The sequence below is a fragment of the Scaptodrosophila lebanonensis genome, unplaced genomic scaffold, assembly GCF_003285725.1.
Source record: "Scaptodrosophila lebanonensis strain 11010-0011.00,11010-0021.00 unplaced genomic scaffold, SlebRS2 tig00000053-arrow-pilon, whole genome shotgun sequence".
Classification (NCBI taxonomy): Eukaryota; Metazoa; Arthropoda; class Insecta; order Diptera; family Drosophilidae; genus Scaptodrosophila; species Scaptodrosophila lebanonensis.
In genome coordinates this window covers 12,804,758-12,830,885 of record NW_022060548.1, presented here as the reverse complement: position 1 = coordinate 12,830,885, position 26,128 = coordinate 12,804,758, and the positions used below count along the sequence as shown (strand labels likewise).

Here is a 26,128-nt window from a genome sequence, read left to right as displayed (position 1 = left end):
GAAATTGTAAATGGATAGTAAGGATAGAGCCCCAATATGACTTAATCGCGCACTCACCTAACATACAAGTATATATGCAAGATATTGAATATTATGATTAAATGCATACCTAAATGTTTAAATTATTTATACTATATAAATATATATATATATATATATATATATATATAAATTTAAAAGGTTTATCAATGGTAAATAAAGAAATACCACCGCTTTATGTGAAACCCCAGAAAACGTTGGTGTTTTTAATTTCACAAATAGGATCCGATTTTGACATTATCGGGAAATAACATGTTAAAATTAGGAAGCCCAGACCCCAAATTAAACAACCATGGTTTGCTTTATTAGAAAACAATTTTAATGAATTTCTTTGTTTGTTCTTGTTTTGTTTTTTAATATCATTTGTTATTTAAATGTTGTCTTTCAATTATATGTATATAATATATTTTTTGTTTAGTTTTAGTTTACACAATTCGAGTTGTGTGCTTGTCAAGTTATGCTCATCATTGCAAATTTGTAATAATATAATTTATTTCTTTTTTATTTTACATATTCAATTTCACAGTTTATTGTCGTTTCTCGACTTTCGATTGTTGTCGAGATTTTAAAATACAATATATATCCGCGTGTGGTGCGCTCTTTCTTCATTCATCTCTCATCTGATCTGCCATTAAATACTTTCAATAAATGATATAATTTGTTGTTGTTGTTGTTGTTGCTGTTTTTTATGTTTTAAAGTTGTTTATCAGTTTGAACTTAGTTAGTAGCATTTCTGGTTTTGTTCAAATAACTTGTCGTAATATATTTTTCGATTTTGCTTAGCTGCAACATTTCTATATGTTTGTCTTCTTCAGAGAGGTGTTGGAAAATGTTTTAAAAATTACTTTCCGTCAGTTTTTCATTTATTTTTGTGGCACATCTCTCACCCGTATATACCTATCTATATATAGTATATATCGGTTAGTCATTATGCCGCAAAAACAAATAAAAACGTACAAGTCCTATAATGTCGCTGCTTGAGTTACTTTATTTGAATGTTTCGTGTAAGAATACGTAATTAGAAAAATGTTGCAATGACTCATCGCTTTATACCCTTTCCAACAATGGTTATAGCTGCTAGCCGAGCAAGACTTTTTTCAGCAACGAGTGTAAAAATCTCTCGTTAAAAAGTAATAATAACGTAGAAATAAACTTCTAACCTTACTAACATTCCACCAATATTATTGCAATCAGCAACATATTTCCAGCCAGTAGTTCGAGAATATAAATATTTTATACATTTATTTAAGTTGAAAGCTTGAATGATAAAGTGGGGCATTATGTACTCTCCCATGCTCCAAATTTGTTGCTAGCAGCTCCTTTTATCACAGACATTTTGGAAAGAGCACAACAACTTCGGGGTGCCGAAGATGTTTTCCCTTTGAGGACTCTGTTATTTATTCAGTAATGTAGCGTGGATGTTCTCAACTTGTTCGTATGTCAGATTCATTCTATATAGGAGCATATAAATGTCTTAAGGAGCACTTAAATGAAAAACTAGAAGCTTTCTTGTTATAGAGTTTAGCATAGAAAAGTGGTTGTTGTTGTTGCTATGAATAATGTGTGACGGAGTGTACAACGCTTTTATTATTGATATATGCATTTAAATATATTTATATACAATTATATCTCGTCGGTATGTATGCATGTTGATATCGTATATTTTTCTAAATAGTTGCTGGAAACCTCGCTGGTAGTTAAGAAGTTTAAAGGGTATAGCTTCATAGCTCCGGCAACATAACTCCGGGCCGAGATATGTCGCTTTTAGATCAGCGGAGATATGTCGATTTGGAACGAAATAGCTCCGATTAAAAAGCGACATATCTTCGCCTCAAATATGTACTAGGATATATGTCATCGGAGTTATGTTACTTTGCAGTTAGAAGCATTTTGTCATGAGCGCGATGTTCTGTTTAAATGTTTTGCAGCAACATTTTGAATGCATTTCACCTTTACTTTATTTGTTTTTAAGTTTTATTTTTGGCAATTAATTACGTATTTGTTTCCGTGTGCAGTTAGAGTAGTATATATGGATGAATATACAATATATGTGTAAGTAACTAAGTATGCTTTATAGCTCGGATGGATGTGATTAGTGAACGAGTGTTTGTGTTAGTGTGTGTGTCTGCGCAAAAGCTGATGAATGGACGGAAAGGTTGTGAACAAACAAACTTCTGCCTCGAATTTGAAAAATATGGAATAGGCTCTGTAAACAGACGCCAAATTTATACTATCTAGCTTTTGAAAATATACAAGTAGTATATGTGTGTATTTAAATGAATGCAATAAGTCAGATACTTAAACTCGTATGATGCTTTGATAGGAACAATATAATGTGATGCTCTCTTCTAGTTAGCTATACTTGTATATCGTATCGTATTATATCATTTAGATGCTACATTACTCGTATATATATAAAAATCTGTTTCAGTTTCTGTTTTTGTCGTATCCGGGCATGATATGTTTACTCAGAGTGAACGAATTTGTGCCGCTGCCAACTGTAAGTATTTAACAAATGCAAATGCATTGCAAAATGTTGCAAAAAACAATTGTTGAGCAAAACCGCATAGCGTTTTAGCTCCGACGACATATCTCTGCCGAACTAAAACGACATAGCTTCGATCGGAGATGTGAAATTAGAAAACGACATAACTCTTCGCGATGTTTTAAAACGCCTCAAAATGATATAACAGGGCGCGAAGCTCGGACCGACGATATGCCACTAGAAAACAATATGTCGTTGGAGCTATATTGCTATGTCAGCAAAACACTGACGCTAACACCCACCAACGTTGCAAATAATTAATTGATTGCATTTCTGGAATTCATGCTCCGCCCTACTTGTAGAACTAGTGCTTAAAATGCGTTTATTTATGCTTTATGGTTTATCAAGCAGGTAACTCTTTTTTTACAGCTCACACTATTAACTTGAAGGTACTTAATGCGTTCGTTCGATTTATGTGGCTTTTCATTTTCAAATATGTATGCATGTATGCAGTCCTCTAGTAGGCATTAAAAATGTATGTGCGGTTGAATTTCTAAAAACCAAACTTAAAACGGCCAAAATGTCAAAGTCAGGTCTTAGCTGAGTAACAGGCGAACATAAACCAGCAGCAAGCAGCTGATTTTAATTTTTTCTCGGTCGAAAAAAACCATAGCATACTTTTAGTTGCAAAATTAAATTCAATTTTTTAAATAATGTAGCATACTTTTGGGGATAAAATTAAATTTTTTGGCAGCCTGCTGCTGAATTATGTTCGCCTGGTATCTCGGTCAGATTTTTAGTCAAAACGCGCATTTGGCGCAGCCTGCAAACAAAATTTTAGCGAAACAAGCAGTTGTCGCAAATTAAAGCGGAAGTGAAGCGTTGCCCATATGGTAAAAAAAGGTGAACAAACTCTGCTTAAAAACTTCAACACTTTGGGGTCGCTGTGAAGTTTTTCTTGCACAACAAATTGTTACAAATGCACACATAGCAAAGTGTAAGTGTACTCGTATGTAGCATACATACAACACAAAGATATAGATTTGCCTCAGTTGTATATAGTAACGGGTAGTGTTGTATGTTTTCTGTTTTGCTCTAGTATGTACACAACTTAAACCGAATGTACTAACTTTAATGTATTTTCTAATTAAATTTGCACATTGCGTATGGTAAATATTTTGCTTTTGTTGTTTTTTTTTTATTCATTTTTATCTTTATTTTTGTTTTTGGTTTGTAATAATACATATCTCATATCGCTTCATCATTTATCAATTATTTTTATATGTATATTTGTTTTTAGTCACTTTAAGTTTATCGTAAGTTAGGCTTATTTAAGTGTTAGTGGTTCTTTGCTTGCTTAAACTTTAAATACGTAAGAGCTAAACGTTGCGCTTGTCTAAACTTAACATCATTTATTGATTTAGATTAAGCTATTAAACAATTTTATCATCATCGTTCACACACAACTGGGTTTTAAACTCTGCTGCTTAGCTTTAAGTAAGTATATATATTTATATATATATGTATATATATATATTATATGTATATGTATGTATGTATATAACCGACATTAGCACTTTGTTTGGGTTGTTTTGTTTTGTTTTTGTTTATCAATAGTAGTAATAATAATATAATAATAATAATTTTAATCATAATAATCGTATTACGAAAATAATAGTGATCTTAGTTGTATTGTATAATAAAAATTACTCAAATATGCATAATTTACAAGTATACCATCTCTTCAACAAGTTGTTTGTTTTCAATTACATTTTCCTTCATTTCATTTATATTATATATATCTATATGTATATCATAGTTAATTTAAATCATTTACTGCTTGTGTGTGTGTGTGTTTAATATTTTTATAGATATTTTTGTTTTTTGTTTGTTTTAAATGCATTGTTTTTGTCATGACTTAAAAAAGTTAATTTTCTCCTTTTTATAGATATTTCTGCATTTCATATTTTTGATGGAAAGTTCACTGCTTGTCTTTGTTCTTCTGCTTCTTTTCGCTGTTGTTGTTGATGATGTTGTTGCTGCTGCTGCTGCTCTTGTTGTTGTTGTTGTTGGTAGTAGTAGTAGTATTAGTATTGAGGAAAAAAACGTTGGACTTAAGCATAATACAGCAACGCGCACTCCAGAGTTTAAGCCCAAATGGCGGCAACGTCGGCTCTCAAATTGTTGGGCAACTTTGAAAAATACGTTGGTCCGCTTACGCATTTGTATTCGTACGGCTTTTTGTTATTTGGCTGCCTGGCTGGCAGCTCTTTGTAAAGGTTACTGTAAAATGCAATCAGACAATAAGTTAATAGCTCTTGGAATCACAGCATAATTAGTCTGTTAATGTTGTTTTTGTTAGTTGTGTGAAAACGGGCAAATTGTTTGTTAGTCGACAGTTTGAATGAAATTTAGTATACGAGTAGTAAATATTTCTGTGTTGGTTGTAAATGTTCTTGGATTGGTTTGGTTTGTTTGGGGTGTTGTTGTTGTTATTGTTGTCCTGTGAAAATGACAAAATGGCAATATGGCTTTACTAGCGCACAAGAAAAGCAGCTAAGAACTTCATGTGCTTGATTGGAATTTGATAAAAATTTGAGCAAATTGCGTGCACTTACAATTCAGTTCATTAGGACCTTTGCTTAAATGCAAGTTTCTTTTTTTTGTTTTTGTTTCTTTTGTTTTTTTGTTAACAACAATCTATCGAATTTGTTTGTGCTTGGTGCTTAAAGTGTTTTCGCTGTTGTTGTATCGCCGCCGTTCATTAGAAACTGTTATTCACCCGGCTCCTCCATTATAACAGATTCGCCGGCCCAAACGATCGGACGACCCTGGTGTGTGTGGTTTTTGAAAAATGTTAGTTATGTTGTTTCTTCTGCTGGAATATCGGTTTTGCAATATAGGTTTTGCAACTCTAGAAACTTGGCGAATAGCTAAATGAAGAGTATGTTTCTTTGCTAGCCAATGATTGCCATCTTATACATACAAGTTGGAGAAAGGTGAACTAATTAAGGTGTTCATTTATTTTCTGGCTAGTGTGTGTTTGTGTGTGCGTTAGTTTTTAGAAGTAAGTGTGGTTTTATGAAATATATAGTATTTATCTAGTCAAAAGCCAAACTAAAGTTTGCAGGCATTCAAGTGCTTAGTTTTGATTTGATGTCCACACCACATTACGGCGGGTGTTGACAAACATTTCTAACTACAGCATACGCTCGATAATGTCAATTGCAAACTTCACTAATTACAAACTAAAATGCCCATCAAGTTTTAAGTATCTAAGTATCAAGTCCCTAAAAAAAATGAAGATTAGTTTTGTTGTAAAATTCGTTTAATAGTGCGTAGAAAATCTAAATAAACCATGCCCCCAGGTAAATGTCAATCACTCACTCAGTCAGTCATTCAGACAGTCGGAATAAACTGTAGAATAGATAACAAAAAATCATGTTTCTTCTATTCTAGTTTGAAGACAAATTGAAATTGTATAACATTTTGAAAAACTAAGTAAAATATAGAGGTTTTTCTTTATTGAAGAATCTATTCTACATTCTCATCTCAGCTGGTAAGAATGTATAAAAAACTACTGGAAATATTCAAATAAAATGTTGAATGTAAAGTTATTCTTAATGTATTCTGTATCCGAGAGTTAAGTTAGAGTTAAGTTTTTAACCAATATTAAATAAATGATTTGAATTTAATATAAATTGAAGCGCCGTTATTATATATTCTCAATCATATTTTCATTTCAAAAATAATAAACCATAAACTTTCGAAGGCAAACATAAGTTTCCACTACGACCCATTAATGGGTGTATGGTGCCTGCGATATCGACTCGACTTCATGCTGATTTAATTAGTGACTAATGCTGATTGTTGTACTTGTTTTAGTTAAATGTTAGTTTGACTGTGTAATCAGTTAGTTTATCGAGCATATACTTATTTCTACGCATGCACGAAAGAGTAAAAAAGTAAATGTGTGAGAGTGGTTTAGTATTGTTATGGTGTGGTTAGGTGTTGTGGTGGTTGGGTAGAGTTGGGTACTTTGGGATAGAGAAACATACCTATGTGAGTACTGAACGAGTCTATAAAAACTACGTTGAAGTTGTATGCTATGCCGTAAAAACGTAACGGTGATTTAGGTGACTTGCGAGAGATATACGTTTTGTTTTGGTTTGATTTGCTTTGCTTTTTGGTTGCTTTTTGTACGAGCTTTGCAATTAAACTTTGGTTATTGTTTCATATTTAACGCTTAAATTCATTCGAGTAACACATTGTTGTTGCCTCAGATTAAACATAAGTGTGTGTGTTTGTGTGTGTGTGTGTGTGTGTGTGTACGTGTATATATGTATGTATGTATATATTACTATATATAACAAGCGATTCATTTACAGGTGTGTGCGCGCATTAATGAGTGGCTAATTTTAAGAAACGTTTATGCTATTTCTATCGAAAGCAAATGCAAGATACTTTACTCAACTTGTTGGCTATTTAACATTTAACAACTAAACTCTGTAAATGTTGTTTGCTTTTTGTTGCTGTAGTTGTTTTTGTACATGTGACTTCATATATGTGTGTGTGTGAGAGTGTGTGAGTGCTCTTTGCGAACAATACTGTTCTACTATGCAACTATGAATGCATTTGTACGAGTATTTTTATGATTCTGCATTTGTATTATTCATATACATACTCGTATGTACGAGTATATGTTTAGTATGCATATTTACTGATTACGGAACAAAATACAATACATGTGTAATGTATACATATTATGCAAATATGATGTTGTTTTTGGCAACTAGCATCTTATACTTGTATATACATATATACGAGCATAGGTATATATAGTATTTTTGCGTTTTTTGTACGTTTTGATTTGAAAGTTTTTAGAGTTATTAGAGTTTTTCGAGTTTTTAGAGTTTGAGTGAGTCGAGTGAGGCTATTGATGAGCGCCTAGAGCCTAAGCCTATATTAGTGGGACAACTGACCAGTGAGGTGGTGCCAAAGAGCTTGTACCAGCCGATAACGATATTCGATAGATTGAGATCGTCGAGCATTATCTGTGCCACGCCCATAAATACTTTCTTTTCGATGCGTCCATAATCGCCCCAAACGGTTACCTGAAATTTGCAAAGTATACCAATTTTTGAGCATCCTTCGAGCATTTCATATCCAATCTGAACTCACTTGTAAAACGCAACCGGTGTAGGGCTGTTTGAAAACCAATTGCTGCTGGTAGAGCGGATCGAGGGTGCGACGCGCCGTAGACGTCTTCATTTTATCGATGCATCGCTTGCCCGACACCAAATAGACCTTCACATAGGGCGCAGGCAGCATTTTTGATGAGGGTTTTTGCTAAACGGAAACGATTCAGATGATTATTATAGTATCATAGATGAAAAGGAAGGACTATTAGGCGACTACTTGTGACATTTTTATAATTATTTCTAACCCTCAATTCAGTCAAAAAGGAGTTTCTACTTGTATTCTATAGAAAGATAAATAGAATAGATTTACGTTCGATAGAGTGGACAGATCAACATCTGTTCATCCTTTTCACAAAATTGAAATTATTGTAATTTGCACAAAATAGTCGAGTTTCGTATGAAATGTTAATTGTTTTTTAACTCTTTAGTATTTATTTAGAAATAAGAAATATTAATGAAATTAAAATAAAAAGAACACTTTACAAGAATACAAATTTATTTATTTAATTTTCAAAGCCGAGTCCAAAAAAATCGACTGATCACAGCTTAAGAGTTGATTTCGTGTGCTTATCTAACGAATTGTTTCTGACAGAATTGAATTAGTTTTAGGATCGCAACAAACGCCAGACAATATCAAAGTAAGGGAAACAATTTGACAGACATGGAAATACTATATTTAAGAGGATAGCTATTGGGCATACGAGTATAATAAACACAAGGCATCCTTTGCGCACTATAATTGTTTGCATCGCATTTTATGTCGCACTTTAAGTTGCAGTTTTTACATCACTTAGAACTCACCTGTAACCCTCGAGCGCGTATAACCTCGACCTCCAGAAAGCCTTTCTGATGGCACAACGACAGCTGTATGTCGCCCAGCGAAGGGGCGCCCAGCACTTGCCGACCTACCAACTGTCCAGGTCCCAGACCATCAACAAACTCATTCAGGGCGCCATCATTACGCAGTGAGGGCGAGAATCTGCTCGGTTTTGGTTATTTGTTGTTTTTGGGGTTGATGGGTAAGTTTTGAGAACATTTTAGTAGATATACCGTAATGGATTCAATTATTAAAGCATTGACAATAAGCTGCTGTGTGGAGTTAAGGAGCGACTGACGGATCCGAACTCTCACAGCATCTTATTAAGCGGAAGTTATAAAGTATACTATATGTTTATAATTTAATTTACAGAAATAAAAGTTGAGAACGTTTTTGTTTTGGAAAGAATAAACTCTTATACACAGGGAGTTGTAGAAAGATAGTGGAATTGTTTGTTCTTGTGGCTTGTTCTTGGTTCACCAATGGTTGTGGTATGGAATGGTTTTGGTGTTGGTTTTGGTTTTGACTGTCTGGTGGCTATGGGCGGCTGATTGGTGGTATAGTGGTTGAGTGGTTGAGTGGCTGTGGTTGCCGTTTTTCTTTTTTGTGCAATAGTGGCATGCAAGTGTTTTCATTTCTGGTAGCACTGTGCAAAAGGCTAGACAACTGAGTTATCAATTATATTCGCAGTTTCAAGCATCGTTCGACCAACGGTTCTGAAGGAGAAACAGGTAGAGAGTGAATAGTTTTTTATTTTTTTGTTTATTTCCAAATAGCTAGGAAGGAAGCTTGTTTGTGGAGATTCTCACTTGACGCTTGGGTTGAATTTAAACGACTGGTGTCTTGTTAGTTTTGGAGGTTCGCTACCAGATGTTAGGTGTTTTTAGGTCAGAGTGCCGTTGAAGTTTCTAGGTGCCTAGGTCTTGGTTCTAATAGTTAATGTTGTATTAAGCTTATAGTTTGTTATATTTACACACCGAAATGTTGAAAAATGTATACAATATATATATTTACACAATACGAAAAGGAAATAATAAATGTAGACACAATTTTTACAATTTTCTCAAGACATAAATATACACAAAGAAGTGAAAAAACGGGAAATGAAAATTACGAAAAAACATTGAAGAAAATTACGAAAAATGCAGGCTGGCTCAACAGTTTCAAGGCGCACACATATAGAAGTATATTTAACAAGAAAAATGGCGACAATGTAGCACAGAGAGCATTAAGAGACTTTTAAGTTAGATGATATGGTACAGAGGTATAGAGAGGAGCGCGTTACGCTTACGAAGCGTTACATTAAAGAGATAGTGAGAGAGAGAGAGAGAGACAGCGAGCATGAAATTACGAAATACACCATTTACAGAGGCAATGAGAAGCAGACACAGAGAGAGAGAGAGATACAGAGAGAGAGTGAGAGTGAATGAAAAAGTCAGAGGCGCAGGCGATAACAGAGCCCAAATATAGGTCGAGTATACAGAGAGAGATAGAAAGATTGGTTGTTTTTTGTTTTTTTATTTCTTAAATTGCAATTTTGGCAAAACGCATCGCTAGAAACTTACGATGAACACTCGGAGCTAGAGATCGAATGTATGCTGCCGGCACTGTAACGCGTCACCGAAGGCACCGGCGGGACCTCCACAGAACGCTGGATGCTGCCCGCCGAGCCGCGCGATTGCCTTTGATGAAATGGGTGTGGTGGTGGTAGTGTGATATGATGGTGAGTAGTGGAAGAAGCGCTCGAGCTGCCTGAATACTGTGCCTGATATTGGTCTGTTGAAACGAGTATAAACACATGTATGTATATATACGCATATATAGTACAAATATACAACAGCAACAATTTTGAGAACGTAAATAAAAACAATTCGTTAATCACATCGACGCTGAAATGAGAACTTGGATTGACGCTGGCTTCGACGCTGGATGCGACGCTGGTTGGAACTCTTTGGTGGGGGTGGAGGGGGCCCTGCCTACAATCAGAGATACAGAAACACACTCCCAAAAACCCTGTTGGCAGCACCCGAAATATCGAAAATTGTATACAGAAACCAAAACACATATTCAACAGATTGAAAACTTAAGAGAAAGAAAAACTTTTCAAATGAAATTAAATCAAATAAAATCTTTGAAAAATACGTACAGAAACATTGAGATCATATATATATAAATATATAATTAGTTATATATGCAATAAATTAATTAATTACACAAATTAAACATTGCACATTTCGAGACATTTATTTGGCATTTCGCGCGCACATATGTATAACCATTAATTGATTGCCTGATTGTCTGATTGATTGAGTAAAGTTGGACTGAGTGGCTTGTAGAGCTGACAAAACTATTTGGAACAATCCACTTACAACAAGTATAGTAAGTGCGCCTTCAGTTTTAACAGCTTTACACTTTTGTGAGTTGTATGTTGTATATCAGTATATAAATATATATATGTACGAGTATACATATATCTGTATATATGCGAGTGTGAGATGGCATGTTTTCTGTTTTGCACACCTGAAGTTTTGAAATGCTACATATGAGAAATTTCTGGTTTACTTTTGGCTGCCAATTGCGATGGAGAACAATGTCCAAAAAACATGAATTCTATGTTTTTGTGAACAATGATATTTAGTTTATATTTTGTGTTGCTGTTGCTGTTGTTTGTTTTTGTTGTTGTGGTTCTTGTTTTAGTGTCCTTTCTATGACAGCTCCCTGTATATAATAACTGTAAATTGTTTGCAATTAAATTATCACTTATTTGAAAAAAAAAAAAACAAAACACAAAATTAAACAGATGATAAACATTAGTTTGGTAGCAGAGCTCTTCGTCTGGGCATGCAACATTCCTGTTTGGAAGTTTGTTGTACTTGTAGTGTTGGAAAATGCTTCGAGCGAGCTAGCTGTAATTGTGTTTGTAGTGTGCGTAAATGCCTCAAAAGTAACGCGAATTAGCTGAATCGAATGCAAATGGTCTTACCGCTCGACTGCAACAATTACTTTTAAATATTTTCAATTTTTCTGCTTGAATAATATTTCAGTTCTGAAGCTGTAATAAATTGGCTGAATATGTCGTTTTATATAACAATTGTTGTATATAGTAGTAGTAGGTATTAACTCAATGCATGCATGTTTAACAAAACTCTAAGTTAAAATGTTGTGTACGTTATGTTTATACTTTCTCATACAAATTCGAGTATTTAACAATTAAATCGTGACATTTTGGATTAGTAGTAGTATAGAGAGTACAAAAAATGAACAAAGTTTGGTTCTACAGTAAAAAGTAAAATGCAAACGCAAAATGGGTGGAAACCAATAGCTATAGAGACAGCAGCAGCACTGAGTACTACGATTATGTAGCATAGTGTAGCTGGGCCATAGTCAGTTTCAAAAGTGCGCGCACACCCACGACCCGAAAGCTTTGCGTTTGCCGCATTTGCGTCAGTGTCGCAGCAACTGCGGCCAAGCAAAGCTTTCGGCTGTGCAGAGTGCTGGGAAATTTGCTTTGGCCCACAACTGGCGGCCAAAAAAGCCTAAAAATACGTATCGACTTTGGATTGCTTATTGGTTTGTTGATTGATTGGTTGGTTGGTTGGTAATTTTCTGTTGCTTATAAGCTTTTGCAACACTGGCTTGCTGCAACTGGAAGGTAAAATAAAAATCATGTAAATCAAGAAGGGAAATTTTGTTCTTTCTTGTTTGTTTTTGTCTTCTTAGCACATGCTGCTGCGGCAGCAACTGAGCAAGAGAGAGAGAGAGCGAGAGAGAGAAAGAGAGAGAGGTGAAGGAGCGAGTGTTGGAGAGCGAGCTTTCAAAGCCTGCGCAAAGCACACACTGACGTGAGCAGGATGAAGTGAGTAAACTTTAAGGAGCAAGTTAAAAGCGCTTATTACTATTGCAGTATAACAAAACAAATTTGATTTGATTTTTTTTGTTTTTTTTTTGTTACTCATAATGGGCGCCTGCAGAGAACGTGGCGTGTGTGTGAGAGGGGGGGTTTGGCATGTGGCTTACACGTGTGTCTTTGTCTGCACAGCGCAAAGAAAATATCCTTGTGTGCAATTCAATGTTGTTGTTGTTGTTGTTATTTGCTAACTAATGTTTATCATCATCATTAACAACTTGTTATTGCTTCAATAGCGAGAGCAAACCAAAAGAAAACCAAAAATAAAATCAAAATTCAAATCAAAAATGAAACCATAATCAAACTCAGAATTAAGCATAGCATAGTTATAGAGAGATAGAGTTAGAGAGAGAGAGAGATAGAGTGTGAAGGATAGTAGAGCGAGAGCATAGTAAAAAGTTGAAAGTTGTGCGCACCTTTCCCCACCAGCGCCATCGCCGAAAAACTGCTCAATGGGATCCGCCTCCGAGGACGACCCACGCGACAGCCCACCGCGCATCTCGCGTGTGATATCGCCGGGCAAAACCTCCTCACTACGATGCACCGTAAACGAGTTCTTACCCTTTTTTCCAAAGCCCATACGTCTTTTACGACCTTTGAGTTTGTATGGTAATATTATGGTTTTTTGTTTTTTCAGTTTTTAGTTTTCAGTTTTCAGTTAATGCCAAAAATACGTTGGTTAGTTTATGATTAACAATATAAATTATGGTTGGTTGGGCAATGAGAAAAGAAAAACAAACTGTAAAGCATGGCAAAATGTTGCAAATAATGTGAGAACGGAAAAAGTACGAATGTGTCGCAAGTTAGCTCTAAATGGCGATTACTAGATGAGTTTTTAGATTAGTCAACGGAACTGAACGAAACTGTCTTAACGAACGGTTAACAAAGGGCAGGCGCCTACCTGTTGCGGACAGCTGTGATGTGGAGTTGGACTTTTTTCCCATGCCACTGCCGCTCTTGGGCGAACGTTCTTGGTCTACGCCGCCCTTCTTGCGATCGTTGGCGGTATCTGAGAGGCTGCCATCTGTGGGTAAATAAATAATATCAGCGTTAGGAGAAACAAAAATTAAATGATTTCAAAAATAAACATTTCAGTCGTAATTAAATTTTGGATTGGAAATTTTTTTTATTATAATTATAAATAGCCCGAAACAGTAGGTACTATCAATTGAAGCGTATTCAGTGAGTTCCTGAAGCTTACTCCACATGTCATTATGTCCGTATAGCGTGAAAACTATCTACCATATCAATATTTATACAATCAATCAACCATTAATATTTTTGTCGGATAAATTTGTTGGATAAATAACTACTCATTCAGATCTTATCGCTTTATAGTCCAACATGAGAGATTCACCTACATACATAAGATTGACCTAAAAAATGTTGATCTATATAAGGTTGACCTATATTAGGTCGATCCATAAAAGGCTACACACAATCTGGAGTTAACCTATTTACTGTCTCTAAGGACTTACCAACTTTCTCTTCGTTTTCGGCGCCGGCTTCTGCTGGCTTAGCACCGCCTTCCTCCTCGGCTCCGTTCTTCTCCTTATCGTACTCGCTGAAATCGTCGTCCAGCATGGCGTCAATGGCGTCCCAATCGATAACATCGAGTGGCGCATCGGCATCCGCGTCCGTGGCGGCAGCCGGTGCGGTTGTTGTTGTTGTTGTTGCGTTTGTTTCATTCGGTATATTTGTATTATTTGTTGTTGTTGTATTTGTGGCAGTTGTTGTAGCAGTCGTTGCGGTTGTTGTTGTTGTTGTCGTCGTTGTTGTTGTTGTTGTTGCCGCAGCATTCGTTGTATTCGTTGCATTCGTTGCATTCGGCGATGCGTTTGTTGTTGTTACATTTGTGGTGAGATTTGTGGATGTATTTGGTGGTTGTTGTTGTTGTTGTGTGGGATTTGTTATTGTTGTTGTTACGTTTTGGTCATGCGTCAAGTCATTTGTTGTGACGGTGTGATTGTAATTGTTGTTGTTGTTGTGTGTTTGTTGTTGTTGTTGTAGTTGTTGTTGTTGTTGATGTGTCAATGATGAGGCACGTTTATTGGGTGATGCATTTGTTATTGTTGTTGGTTGATTAGCGACACCATGATGTTGTGGGGGATTTGCAAAAGAGGAAGAAGAAGCATTATTAGCATTATTACTACCGACGACGATATTACCAGCAGCAGCAGTAGTCGAAGCACCACCACCACTACCACTCCCACTACTAGATTTCGTCTGTTGTTCCGATGTTGCTGCTGCCGCTGCCGCTGTTGCAGTTGCAGTTGCAAGCAGCGATGTGCCTTCTTTCCCTTTTTGCCTAACTGATTGTTGGCCACTACTACTATGGGCCATTGTATTGCTACCACTAACACTACTCGTGACTGCTGTGTGGCTATTGTTGTGGTTGTGGCTACTATTGTTGTGTAGTGTGTGTTGTGTGTTGGGATTGTGGTGGGTTGAGCCGCCGACGCCGACACCGCCGCCACCACTTCCACCACCACTACGTCGTACAAAGTTGTCGTATTCAAAATATTCGGGCTGTTCGTTAATGCTGACCCCACCATGCTGCGACATTGTGGCGGTGCCGTCCACCGCTGCCCCCTCCACCGGTGAAAAATTGTGGGCGTTTTGTGCACTGGGCGGATGGGGAAGGTTTCGGCGGCGCTTGAGATAGGGGGCCGCTGGACCATACAGCTTCTGCTGACTAGTACGCTGTAGGTCCAATGACATATGATTGCGAGCATCCGCAGCGTAGCCGCCCCTGCGATGGGGACCACGAAAAAGCGAGGGCGCCACACCGCGACGCGTCCAGCCCACATCCGAGTCGTAGGTGATTGTGACTATCTTGTCGTCAGTCACCAGAAAATGCGAATGACTCAATGGATTGGCCTCGTTCACATTGGCGCCCATATAGGACTGACGTATGTTCGTCTCAGAGCCGTAGCGACGTGCTAGATCGAGCTCCTCTTCCATGGGCGTGTGATAGACCTCGTCCTCGTAACGTATGCGGCGACGACCCCAGCTCTTTGCGTGCAGATCGTCATAGTCTAGGGATCGGGATTGACCCTCGTGGAACATTTTTCGGCGATCGAGAGAATTACGAGGAGCTGGCATGCCCAATTTGGGCTTCTTCAGTATGGACGTGGGCTGTGCCTTAGCCTCGGCAATGGGTACCGCAGTGACCAGGGCATCCTCGCTAAGCTGACGCGAAAGGCGCAGCACTGATTGGGTGGGCAGCGGTGGCGGCGGCGCTAGCTGGGACTTCGACTGCCTATGCGCCGTCGGCGTGGGCGTGTGCACGTGATAAGTGGGCACGGCACCCAAATTGACTTGCGGCCCAGTTAGACCTCCGACAAAATGCTGATCCACACACTCGCCGCACATTGCCGGGTCCATGGTGGGCAGCGATGGTTCTGATGTGGGCTGAAACATTGATAGCGAGGGACGACGCAGCAGCTGTTCGGCGGTATAGGGATAAGCAATTGGCTGATGCTGGGGATGGGGATGCGCATCGGCCAGGCAATAGGGATCGGCGCAAGCGCCAATGGCTACCCCAGGGGTAGCTAGTGCTGTATTGGTGGATAGCACCACCGGCTGGCTGCCATTCTGACAATGACTGCAGCTATTGTCGAAGTGATCGCGCACATAGCCCACATAGGACGAGGGCGACGAAGACACGGTGTGGGCGTGTTCATGGGCATGCACCGGTGCGGTGGCGGCGGTGGGTGAGCTACGAAAGATATTCATGACGGGCGTGGTAATGCGCTTGAACTGCTCAAAGCTGGGCAGCTGATAGCCCGCAGCAGCCGCAGAGGAGGAGGAGGAGGCAGTGTGGCGTCCGTTACGTCGCAGGAACATGTCAGATGGCAGGTGGTGCGTATATTCGGCGGCATGCGTGAGAAACTCCGGAAAGTGCATGTCGGCAAATGAGAGTAGATGCGGTGCATAGAACGAATGTGGATGCGGATTGTGTGGATCGATTGAATTTGCTGTTGTCTGCGTCTGCTGTGCCTCAGCGGATGCTGCTTCCGCAAGCAGCAGCTCTTCCGCCGCCGTCGCTGGCTCCACAAAGAATTGGTCGACCAGCTCGCTGCCGCTATTCGTCGCAGCAATCACATTCCCCCCATGGGGCGGCTTGAGGGCGACGGCTGTGTTGGGTGGCGAGTCGGCAGCTGCCTGAGCTGCCAATTGTTGCAACTGCTCCAGTTGCTCCAGCAGCAGCAGCTGTTGCGCGGCGGTGTTGATTTGGGGCTGCGTCATCGTGTGCTGTGGCAAATAGGCACAGTCGTCCACTTCAATGGTATTGGCCCGGTAACGTTCAAAGCAGCCCGCGGCAGCGTTCCGGGGTACGGCGCTCAGTCCATGCCCATTGGTCATGGGATAGACGCTGAGACCCGTGACGGCACCTGAGCCGCCAAGGAAGCTATTTCGTACGCCAAAGAGATTGCGCCAATTGCGTGGGAAGCTAAGGGTTATTTCGGTTCGTTTTCGCATTTTAACGTTTGCAGAGTTGGCGTGTTGGGTTGTGGGTTGTGTGTGGTTAGTGTTTGTTGTTTGTTGTTTAATTGTTCGATTGTTTGGCGGTGGTGGAGAGAAATCCGTTTGCGCATGCAAAGTGTTTTTAGTTTATTTATGGTGTAAATAGTATTAGGAAAACATGTTTGATTTAAAGATGGAAAGCAAGAGATGTCGAGGTTAATATTTTCAGATGGTATATTACACAGAAGTTGTGAAGCGTTGGCATGAATTGGAGATGAAGAATGGTTTTTATAATAGGCGAGTGGTGGGGGGTGGTGGATTACAGCGGGGGCAGTTATTTATTTAGGATTGTGTTGTTAAGAGGCGGAGCATTATTGTCAATGGAATTTTGAGACATCAGAGTGTTGAATACGATACGATTCATTGTGATGATTTGGTGGCCAGATTTGATGGAGAAATGGTTCATTTGGTGGATGGACATTTGGCACAAATTCGATACGCACGTGTCATTAATTGTTGCATTCAAAGCAATAGCGTCCGTAGTCGGGGTGAGTTTTGTTGTTGTTGTTATTGTTTGATTGTGTGGTGGTGTGGTGTGGTGTAAGCGTGCGTGGTGAATAGAAGCATTTCAACACAAAAGTAACGCGCGAAGAGTGTTGATTTTGTTGGTTGGTTTGTTTGTGGTTGTGGTTTGTATTTGGATTTTGTTTGGTACAAAACAAAAAAAAACGCAGAAAAAATATTTATGCTTTCGCTTCGCTTGGCTTAATTTTTTTTTTTTTTTTGATGAGTTGTTTCTTTTTATTAAAATGTATGCTGAATTCTCTTTCTTTATGTTGAGCAATTACGGTGTGTAGTAGTATTCGTGAGTTTTTGTGTGTGTTGAGGAATGCGCCAAGCGCGCTTATAATTGTTTTTGGTTTTTGTATTTGTTTCATTATTGTTGAACTGATTCAGAGCCTAATTGACGGGTAATTTTGATTTTGCGGTATCTACTCAAATAGAAAGATAGAGAGATAGACAGAGATTTGGTGCACGACCAATTTGAGCCCAAAAAGAGAAATTTAAGCAAAATTTTGGCGGGTTGATTGCTTGGCTTGGCTGCGTGGTGATAACGAGAGAGCGCGAGACTACAACGAAGCACACGCGAGTGCATCTATTGGCTAGGGGGGCCGTCTTACTCACCTGAGACCGCGAGAGGTGCGCGGTCGCTCCGATTGCGTAGAAAAGGCGCTGGATGTCACACTAACTACCGACTCCATATCAGAGTCCCCAAACTCGCCCATGAAATCCTTGTCTGGCGATAGAGAATGACGCGGTCGCATGCGGGTGTCCATCGAGTGCAGATCGCTGTCCGATAGTCCCGTATAATGACGCTCCCAGCCCCCCATTCCGGTGCTGCGATAGGTGGCCTGATGATGCGGCTGACGTGTACGGTGGCGTCCAAAGCGGCTGCCCGAGGCCAGGCGTTCGTCAAAGTCCTGACCCAGCCGATCGCGTAACATGGCACTGCGCGAAGTCTGTGGCACCTAAAAAACAGAATTGAAGACATGGTTGGAGGCATTGTGGAAATAGTGGTGACTAGCGTCATTATAATGCCAACTTTAACTGTAATCTAATTATTTGCTTGAATCATTTGGCTTGAATAACTGGGTGAGGTTTTGTTTATTTTATAGTCTGCACAACGTTGTAAATCGACACTTGAAATTTTTACAACATATTTTTTCGCTGGTTATAGTTAAGCAGCGAAGCGGGGTTTTGAAAAATTCAACCCGCAGTTTGGGAAAATTTCGGTCAATGACCATCAGACTAACAATTTGGACAAATTTTGTATATAGAAATGAAATGAGGAATGGGTATCCTTAACAGCTATTGAGAATGCTGATTATTAGGATTATGATTGGTCAACGTTTGGAATGCTTTCTAACACGCTATTATGGAACGAGTCGAGTTGCTTTTGGGGAACACTACTGACCTGTGGCAGTTGTCGCTTCTTAGGTGAGCCCGTTGGCGTGGCCGTAGCTGATCGCGATTGAAAGCGTTGTTGCTGCGTCGCTGCGGCCGCCGACGCACTGCCGGGGCCCGCTGGGCCGTACGCCGTGGCGTTCGGAGACCCGTGTATTGGAAGCACTGGATAGTCTATGTAGCGATCGTCGGGAGGTGAGAGTGAGCCGCGTCGTGGGCTGCTGCTGCGGTAACCGTAACTGCCGGCACCCGGCCCGTGAGCACCTTGAACTGCACCTCCGCTGTGGTAACTATCGCTGGGGGCTGCCGAGTGACTGCGTTGGCTGAGGCTCATGCCACCAGGTCCGATGGTGGGGCACACACCATTGCCACCGCCTCGTCGATAATAACCCGTAGCTGAGGCCTGCATAAGGGTGCGAGAGGTCGCCGAGAAGAATAGGAAAATGGAAGATGATTTAGTATCGAAGAATTAGGTGAGCGCTTAACGGCGTTCTGTTCAACGCTTTGGCGATGCATTGCATGGTCCAGGAGTGAACATTGCTTAGGTATTTGTGTGTTCAGCTTTTCTTAGCTTTGCTTACAGCTAGGCATGTGAGTATTTAGGAGTATTTAGTTCTGAATTCATTCAGGCAGGTTAGTGTGTGTATTTTTTGGGTTAACTTTACTTCGAATTCTACGGAAACATTAATGAGTAGTAGTTTAAGTATTAGTAGTAGTAGCATTAAAGGCATAAAAAGTAGGTAATTGCTCTGTTACAATTCTCCAAAATATGGTATTTTCATTTAGCCAGAGAACGAAAACGAAATCAAGTAAAATACATTTACGTTTGTTGAGTTAAGTAATTGGATTAAGTAAAGACTAAAATTTGAATTCAAAGTGCAGTTTGTCCTAGAGTTTGTGAGAGTTTTGCTTGGTTATTATAGATACAGCTGCTAATGTAGGTAGTACTTGGCATGAGCGTCTGTGTGGTGAAGATAATGAGCACTGAGAGCCTGTCAATGAAATGATAATCTTCTTAAACAATAGCCATATAGAGGCGATAATGAAAAGAAATTAATTGTACGAGTATGTGCTAATGGAGACCCCTTTCTTGCGATGAGCAAATATTTAACCTGACAACAGTCATATAAGTATTATATAAATTTTAATTGACTCAAAGAAGAATTGAAATGGAAGTTCCTGAAGATGGTCAGAATTGGGATTCAACACTTTTTTCATTGCTCTTATTTGTGCAATGAATGGAGAGACTTGGACGTTCCGCTTAAAAGGATTTCTATTCACGTGTTTATCTCTGTACTCTGGAACAGTTTTAGACTCTCAGTGCTCAATGCTTGAAAGTGTTGTGGCCCGATCTAGGGCCTGGATAAGTTTGCTTACTACACTTAGCAAAGGTCGGTGTTAATTGCTCTTCCTCTGGGCCGTCTAAGTAGCTAAATAGTTATACAAATTTCTATACGGCTGAAGCTTTCAGTTATTATATTTTTTCCCTGTTGCTAAGAATGCATGTTTCGTTATAGAAATGTGCGTTAATTTAGTTCGGTTTTTCGTTTATGTATTTTTTAAGAGTGCAAACCTGATTGTGATAACTTTGTCCAATGCCAGATACAGTGCGATAATCACGGGCCACCATGCCGGCTACCCGTTTGCGGCCCTGGGGCGACATGTCACGTCTCGAGCGACGCTCGTTAAGATCGAGCTGAATTTTGTGAGGTTGGGTGATTGGATTGGCCATATATATTCAGGGAATTGTTTTAGTTTTGGATATATGGGAGCAGTTTTAATTGGAAACGTTTTGCACACGAGAATAGAAAATATATGTTTATATATATTTATACATGAGAGAGAGAAAGAGTAAAAGAAAAAAGAGGAGTAGACAAGAATGTAGACATGATCAAAATGACAAAGTAAATGAATGTTGTTGCAAAACATTTACAATATACTATTTTAATTATACAGCATTGTGTAGGTGTGTGGGTGTCTTCAATTGTGTTCTAAGAGGGATCAATTGTGTATCACAGTGTCTGATGCTAGAGGCTTCAAGTTTATGGTGTTTTCTCTTTTCGTTTGCTCTGTGAATTACTCATCAGATGTTGAAACTAAACATGGAACCAAGTATACGCAACTACATACACTTAAAGCTACGAAGAGAAAGAAAGAAGCAGGAGGCCGGAATACTCAAGCGGTGTCTACACAAGCGATCAAAAGGCATGCATGCATCGGTCTTTAGAGGGTTAAGCCAAAGCGTTCAAAGGTGGGATAAAAGTGCGTTTAGCGTTTTCTTTAAAATGTACGATATAGAAGTATAGTATAGAGCATTTAAGTATGTTTTGTTTCTTTCTTCATTACATTTAAAATCATTTTTTCGGCATGTGTTCTCAAGTTTGAAGTTTTCGTCTGTCTTATAACACTTGAACTTAACTCAAGGCATTCATTTTGTTCATAATTGTAACTTAAACTATGTATACGACTTAATGTCTTAATGGCGACAATTAGTTATAGCTGAAAATTGATAGAAACTCGATAATGCCTGACAACTGGACGATCCACAACGCACATTGTAGTCTTGTTGATTAGTCTGAATTATTATTAGTAAATATATAATTAGGAGAGCGTAGAAAGGGCTGAGCGATAGTAAGTAGTTCGCTCAGTCAGTCATTTGGAGATAGAGAGAGAAAAATTTAACACACGCACAACAAAACGACACCAATTAGATATACAAAAAATGAAATACTGAAATTATGTTAATGATACTTTGTACAATTGGGCAGAAAATGTGTGTGGATGTTTCAATTTACAATTTGTGGGGATGTGTGCTGATTTCTTAATGTGGTGTGATGGGCACACTTAATCGTCCGGCACTCTCAAAGGTGGTGTTTAATTCGAAAGTGCCCGCCAAGTGCGCCCCCAAAACCAAAAAGATACGCGTATGTGAAAGTGTTTCGGGTAGCTGCACATTTTTTTTTTTGTTTTTGCAAGCATTGCGGTGCAAAACGACAAAATATTCTAAACTGACAACAGTGGAAGGCAATGAATCATGAAGATGTAATGCGTCCACGGGGCGTATGCGTGACCAGTGCTGGAAATGAAGGACCCGCGTTTGCTAATGGCATATGCTATGAAATGCTGAGCGTGAGAAACACTTAGAAAGGAAAACGAACGATGCACACAGAACATTAGAAAAGTGTGAAAATATACGAAAAAATATTTTGTATTCTAATACCCTGTACCCAGAAATGGGTTGAACAGTTCTTGAACAAGGTATAGTATGTGTTTGTTTCGAGTAGTAGAATTATTCTAAATCAATTATGAATTGTCATGATCGACAAATTTTTAGTCTCTCTAGGTATTTCAAATAAATATGTTTTTTATGCTTTGGAAACATTTAATTGAATTAATTGGTGATGAGTAGTCGATTGTTATACTTGTACATAGCCTAGCAAGGGTACAGGGTATTCATTTTGCGAATACAAACGAATACATGTAAGAAAAAACTTTGGAGGCTGCCAAGTGAGCGGCGGCTTGTTTGTCTCCCTTTGTGTGTGTCTGTGTGGGTGGGTGGGTGAATGTGGGAGCATTCTCTGAAGTGCCACTGAATGTGGCAAGCTGTGTGTCTTTGTTGTCAATCTTGTTGTTGTCATCTTTTGTGTGAGCTTGTGTGCGCATGTGTGTGTGCTTGTGTGCGCATGTGTGTGTGTGTATGTCAAAATATACGCATAAATAATAAATTTGATTTTCACATTCTTTTGGTTGTTTGGCTGTTGTGGTTCATGTCTTTTGCTGTTGCTGTTGCTGTTTAGTTTGTTGTGTGTTTTTCTTGTTGTTGCTGTTGTTGTTACCTCTGGCAGGGGCGGACTGGCTGAGCTGCCCATTGATGATATGCTGGCGCCATCACGCCCTGTTGTCATTCCATCGATGTCGCACTCGGATGTCGTATCTGAGTCACTTAGACGCGATGTGGTGCTCGGCGGTGATAAATGATCTGTCGGTGTCAGTATCAGGCCGTCCACATCGCTGCCCTCGTCACGTAACTGGTTGTCGTCGTCGTTGTTGTTGTTGTTGTTGTCATAAATTTAACGCCGATTTTGTTGGAATGATTTAATTTTTTTGGTTGAATGGAAGTAAACGAGCAGATGTGTACGTTGGTTGTGGTGTGGTTGTTATAGTAGATTTTTGGTGGTTGTTGGATGGTGTTTTTTTTGCGGGTGCATTACAACAAAAATTAAAAAAATATGGCAAGTGAGAGTTAATAATTTGGTCAGATAGGGCATCAGGCGCTTTAAGTAAATGTTTGGAATAAACAAACGAAACGAACATCAGGAATTACAAAGCTAGGGCTTGGAAACAAAAAAATAACAACTTTTTTTTTCTCTTTTCCAGTTGGTGTTAATTTTTTCGCTCAAGAACTCGTAGGCTTAATGGGGCTGTGGCGTTGCGCAGTCGCACGCACTACTTCAAAGCACAACGAACAAAAAGGAAGCCTCTCCATTGAACTGGGATTACCAACAGTTCACACGCACACACACACACAAAAACATTTCATCACATTGAAACGGAACGAACGAATGGAACTGAATGGAACCCAAACGGAAACGGAAATGGCAACGGAAACGAAGCACAATGGAAACCAAAAGCTAAGCCCTATGCCCTACAAGCGAGACATACGAGATAGGAGGTGTCCTGATGCGGCAGTAGCTGATACCATTCGGCCTCGTCGTCCAGTATGTGATGCGCCAGATCGATGACCACCTCGCCAATAAAATCATTGGCACCATAACGCACATAGTCCCATAACGTGATCTGCAAAATTCGAATAAGACTCGATCACTTGATATGCAAAAGAAACGCTCGATTATTTCTAACTACCTCCAGCAGCCGACCATTCAGATCGCAGCGGCGCAGGCCCGAGTAAATGAATGTCTGGCCCCAGCGGGGCTCACAAGTTGTGCCAACAGTTTTTGTGCGTCGCTTCGATTTCTGGCTACGATCGGGCAGAAGGAACATCTGCAATGAGGAATTGTGTGAAATGAGAATGAATTCATTAAACAACATTCGATTTAAACTAAGATAATCTATATCTTATTGGACAAAAATATACATTATCTTCAAAACAAAGGAAATTCGATCAGATAAATACTGATGTGCCTTCAATTTTACTAGAATTTAATTCAAATGGGGAAAATGTGAATTTTCAATTAATTTTTGTTTTTAAATAACATATTTTTGGCTGAAGCAATAAGCCTTAAAGCTATGTTTCCACTTTTGAACGGAATGCCTCAAAAGCACTCTTTTTGGCTTTAAATTGCAGTACACTCCAAAAGGAGAAATTATTCAATTTACTTAAAAATTTAAGTTCGGCGGAGTAATGAAAGGGAGCAAAGGAAAATCGAATGGGATTTGTGGATTTTCAAATATTTTGTTGCTTTGAAATAAAAAATTATTGGCTGTAGCGCCAGGCTTTAAAATGATGTTTCGAATCCAATGTTGGAAATATTCAATTTATTTAAGAATTCAGCTTCGATTGGTTGTAATATGTACTATTTAGGATTTGATTTGTCCTAAAAGCTATAAGCATTTATGCTATTGATATACTTACTTTTGCATAGGGATTGCGCCCCGCACCGCTGTGCCGCAATGACAGCCCGGTGGCGCAGACGAGCGTGACGATCAATTGCAGTGTATTTTGATCGTAGCCGAGCTTCAGCTGCAGGCGCCCCTCGATGGGTATGGGCTGTGTCGTGGTGCCGCCACCACTGCCCCCGAATGCGCCATGATGCGCATGATGGGGCGGGGCATGGGGCAGCGAGTGCGAATGCGGGTGCGCGTGCGCGTGCGATGTCGGTGATGGAGCTGCCGGCTGATGGCAATGATGGTGGTGGTGGCCCGCCGTCGTTGTGCTGTGAAGGCCGCCGACGTTGGCGGCTTGTAGTTGGGCGCTGCTGGTGCTGCTGCCGCTGCTACTGTGGTTGCTGTTGTTGCTGCTGCTGTGCGAGTGCGAATGGTGGCTCTGGCTGTTGGCGTTTGGTCCCAGGCGCTGTTGATGCTGCGCTGTGCCGCCACGTTGCCGTAATCCCGCACTGCCCGCGGCAGTGACGTGCAGATCCGGCGAGCCGGGCGATGTGATTAAAACGCTGGGTTTCTCGCGATGTATTTCAATGGCCTCGACCGCAGGTGCTGCGTAAAATTTATCGCATTGTAAATAATTAGTTTAATGTTTAGGTTAACCGTTCAAGCTATTGGTACATTCGGGTTTTCTTGGGCGTTACTTTGTGTGGCGTTTAGACATACACAGTTCTTGAACGGATTGTTTTGACAGCGAAACGAAGGCAATTAATTAAACTACTTATGGATTGAGATATCTATAAATTTATACTTTATACTTGTACTTTAGTTGTCTAAACATCGAAGAAAATTGATGATTTGATTAAAATAATGGTAAAATGAATCTTAGCTGAACTTGTTTCTAAAAGCTAATATTTTCTTGAATTTGGACTAGTCGTATATATTGCAGACTACCAGTTATTGAAGTTATCAGAAATTCTGGCTGGTTCGGCGCATTTTTGAGGCTTTAATTTAAAGGCTGATAATGAAGCTAGGTTGCTTTTTTTAACCCTAACTGAGGGAATATTTTAAATATGTATAAATCTGTTCTGCAAAATTAGACACACACTAAGACATGGCATGCACACAAGAATGCAAATACAAACAGATCCACACACACACACACACACACACACAAGTATCCACTCACACACCCACACATAGTCACATACACACACACCTTTGCGCTGCAAATAGCGACCGCCACTGCTGACCACCGCACTGCCCGCCATGCTGCTCGCCAGACTGCTGTGCGGAAAGTTGGCGGAAGATTTTCGCGCACTGCCTCCGGAGCAGGCGCTGCTGGGGCTGACGTTGCTGCTGCTGCCTCCGCTGCTGCCGCCGCTGCCGGTGGGCAGCAGCAGGGAGCGCGAGACAATCAATTCCACTTGTGCATCGAGGCGACTCTCGTCGATGATGTCGTAGACCTCATCGGCGCTCTTATTGTGCAGGTTACGGCCATTCCATTCGATGATCTCGTCACCTAGACGATGGACGCACAGACACAGCGTTCGTTGATGCAAATGGCATGAGTGTTCAGATGTTGCGATTGAGAGGCGTACCGAGACCGAAATGGAGATATATAGACAGATTGATATAGAGATAGAAAGAGATCGAGATTTAATGAATGGGAGTGAGGGGTGAGA

General features: G+C 39.7%; 1 protein-coding gene across 6 annotated transcripts in view; it reads right to left on the bottom strand.

The window, feature by feature from the left end:
• Window positions 1–4,382: 4,382 nt before the first annotated feature.
• Window positions 4,383–26,128, bottom strand: part of LOC115624405 (regulating synaptic membrane exocytosis protein 1) — a 44,660-nt gene continuing 22,914 nt past the window's right edge. The window contains exons 8-23 of one of the 6 annotated variants that reach the window (XM_030519140.1): window positions 25,663–25,965; window positions 24,478–25,055; window positions 23,748–23,885; window positions 23,547–23,681; window positions 22,721–22,912; window positions 20,458–20,580; window positions 18,895–19,287; window positions 18,105–18,448; window positions 13,928–16,905; window positions 13,351–13,473; window positions 12,866–13,043; window positions 8,527–8,704; window positions 7,706–7,873; window positions 7,507–7,638; window positions 5,143–5,355; window positions 4,383–4,807 (exon numbers count right to left, since the gene is read on the bottom strand). In XM_030519140.1, coding sequence (XP_030375000.1) covers window positions 5,299–5,355; window positions 7,507–7,638; window positions 7,706–7,873; window positions 8,527–8,704; window positions 12,866–13,043; window positions 13,351–13,473; window positions 13,928–16,905; window positions 18,105–18,448; window positions 18,895–19,287; window positions 20,458–20,580; window positions 22,721–22,912; window positions 23,547–23,681; window positions 23,748–23,885; window positions 24,478–25,055; window positions 25,663–25,965 — 6,020 coding nt within the window. In that variant the 3' untranslated portion in view covers window positions 4,383–4,807; window positions 5,143–5,298. Of the gene's footprint in view, window positions 4,808–5,142; window positions 5,356–7,431; window positions 7,639–7,705; window positions 7,874–8,526; window positions 8,705–10,107; window positions 10,319–12,865; window positions 13,044–13,344; window positions 13,474–13,927; window positions 16,906–18,104; window positions 18,449–18,894; window positions 19,288–20,457; window positions 20,666–22,720; window positions 22,913–23,546; window positions 23,682–23,747; window positions 23,886–24,477; window positions 25,056–25,662; window positions 25,966–26,128 lie in introns of those variants that run through there. The other 5 variants (XM_030519139.1, XM_030519135.1, XM_030519136.1 and 2 more) reach the window with 5 other exon arrangements.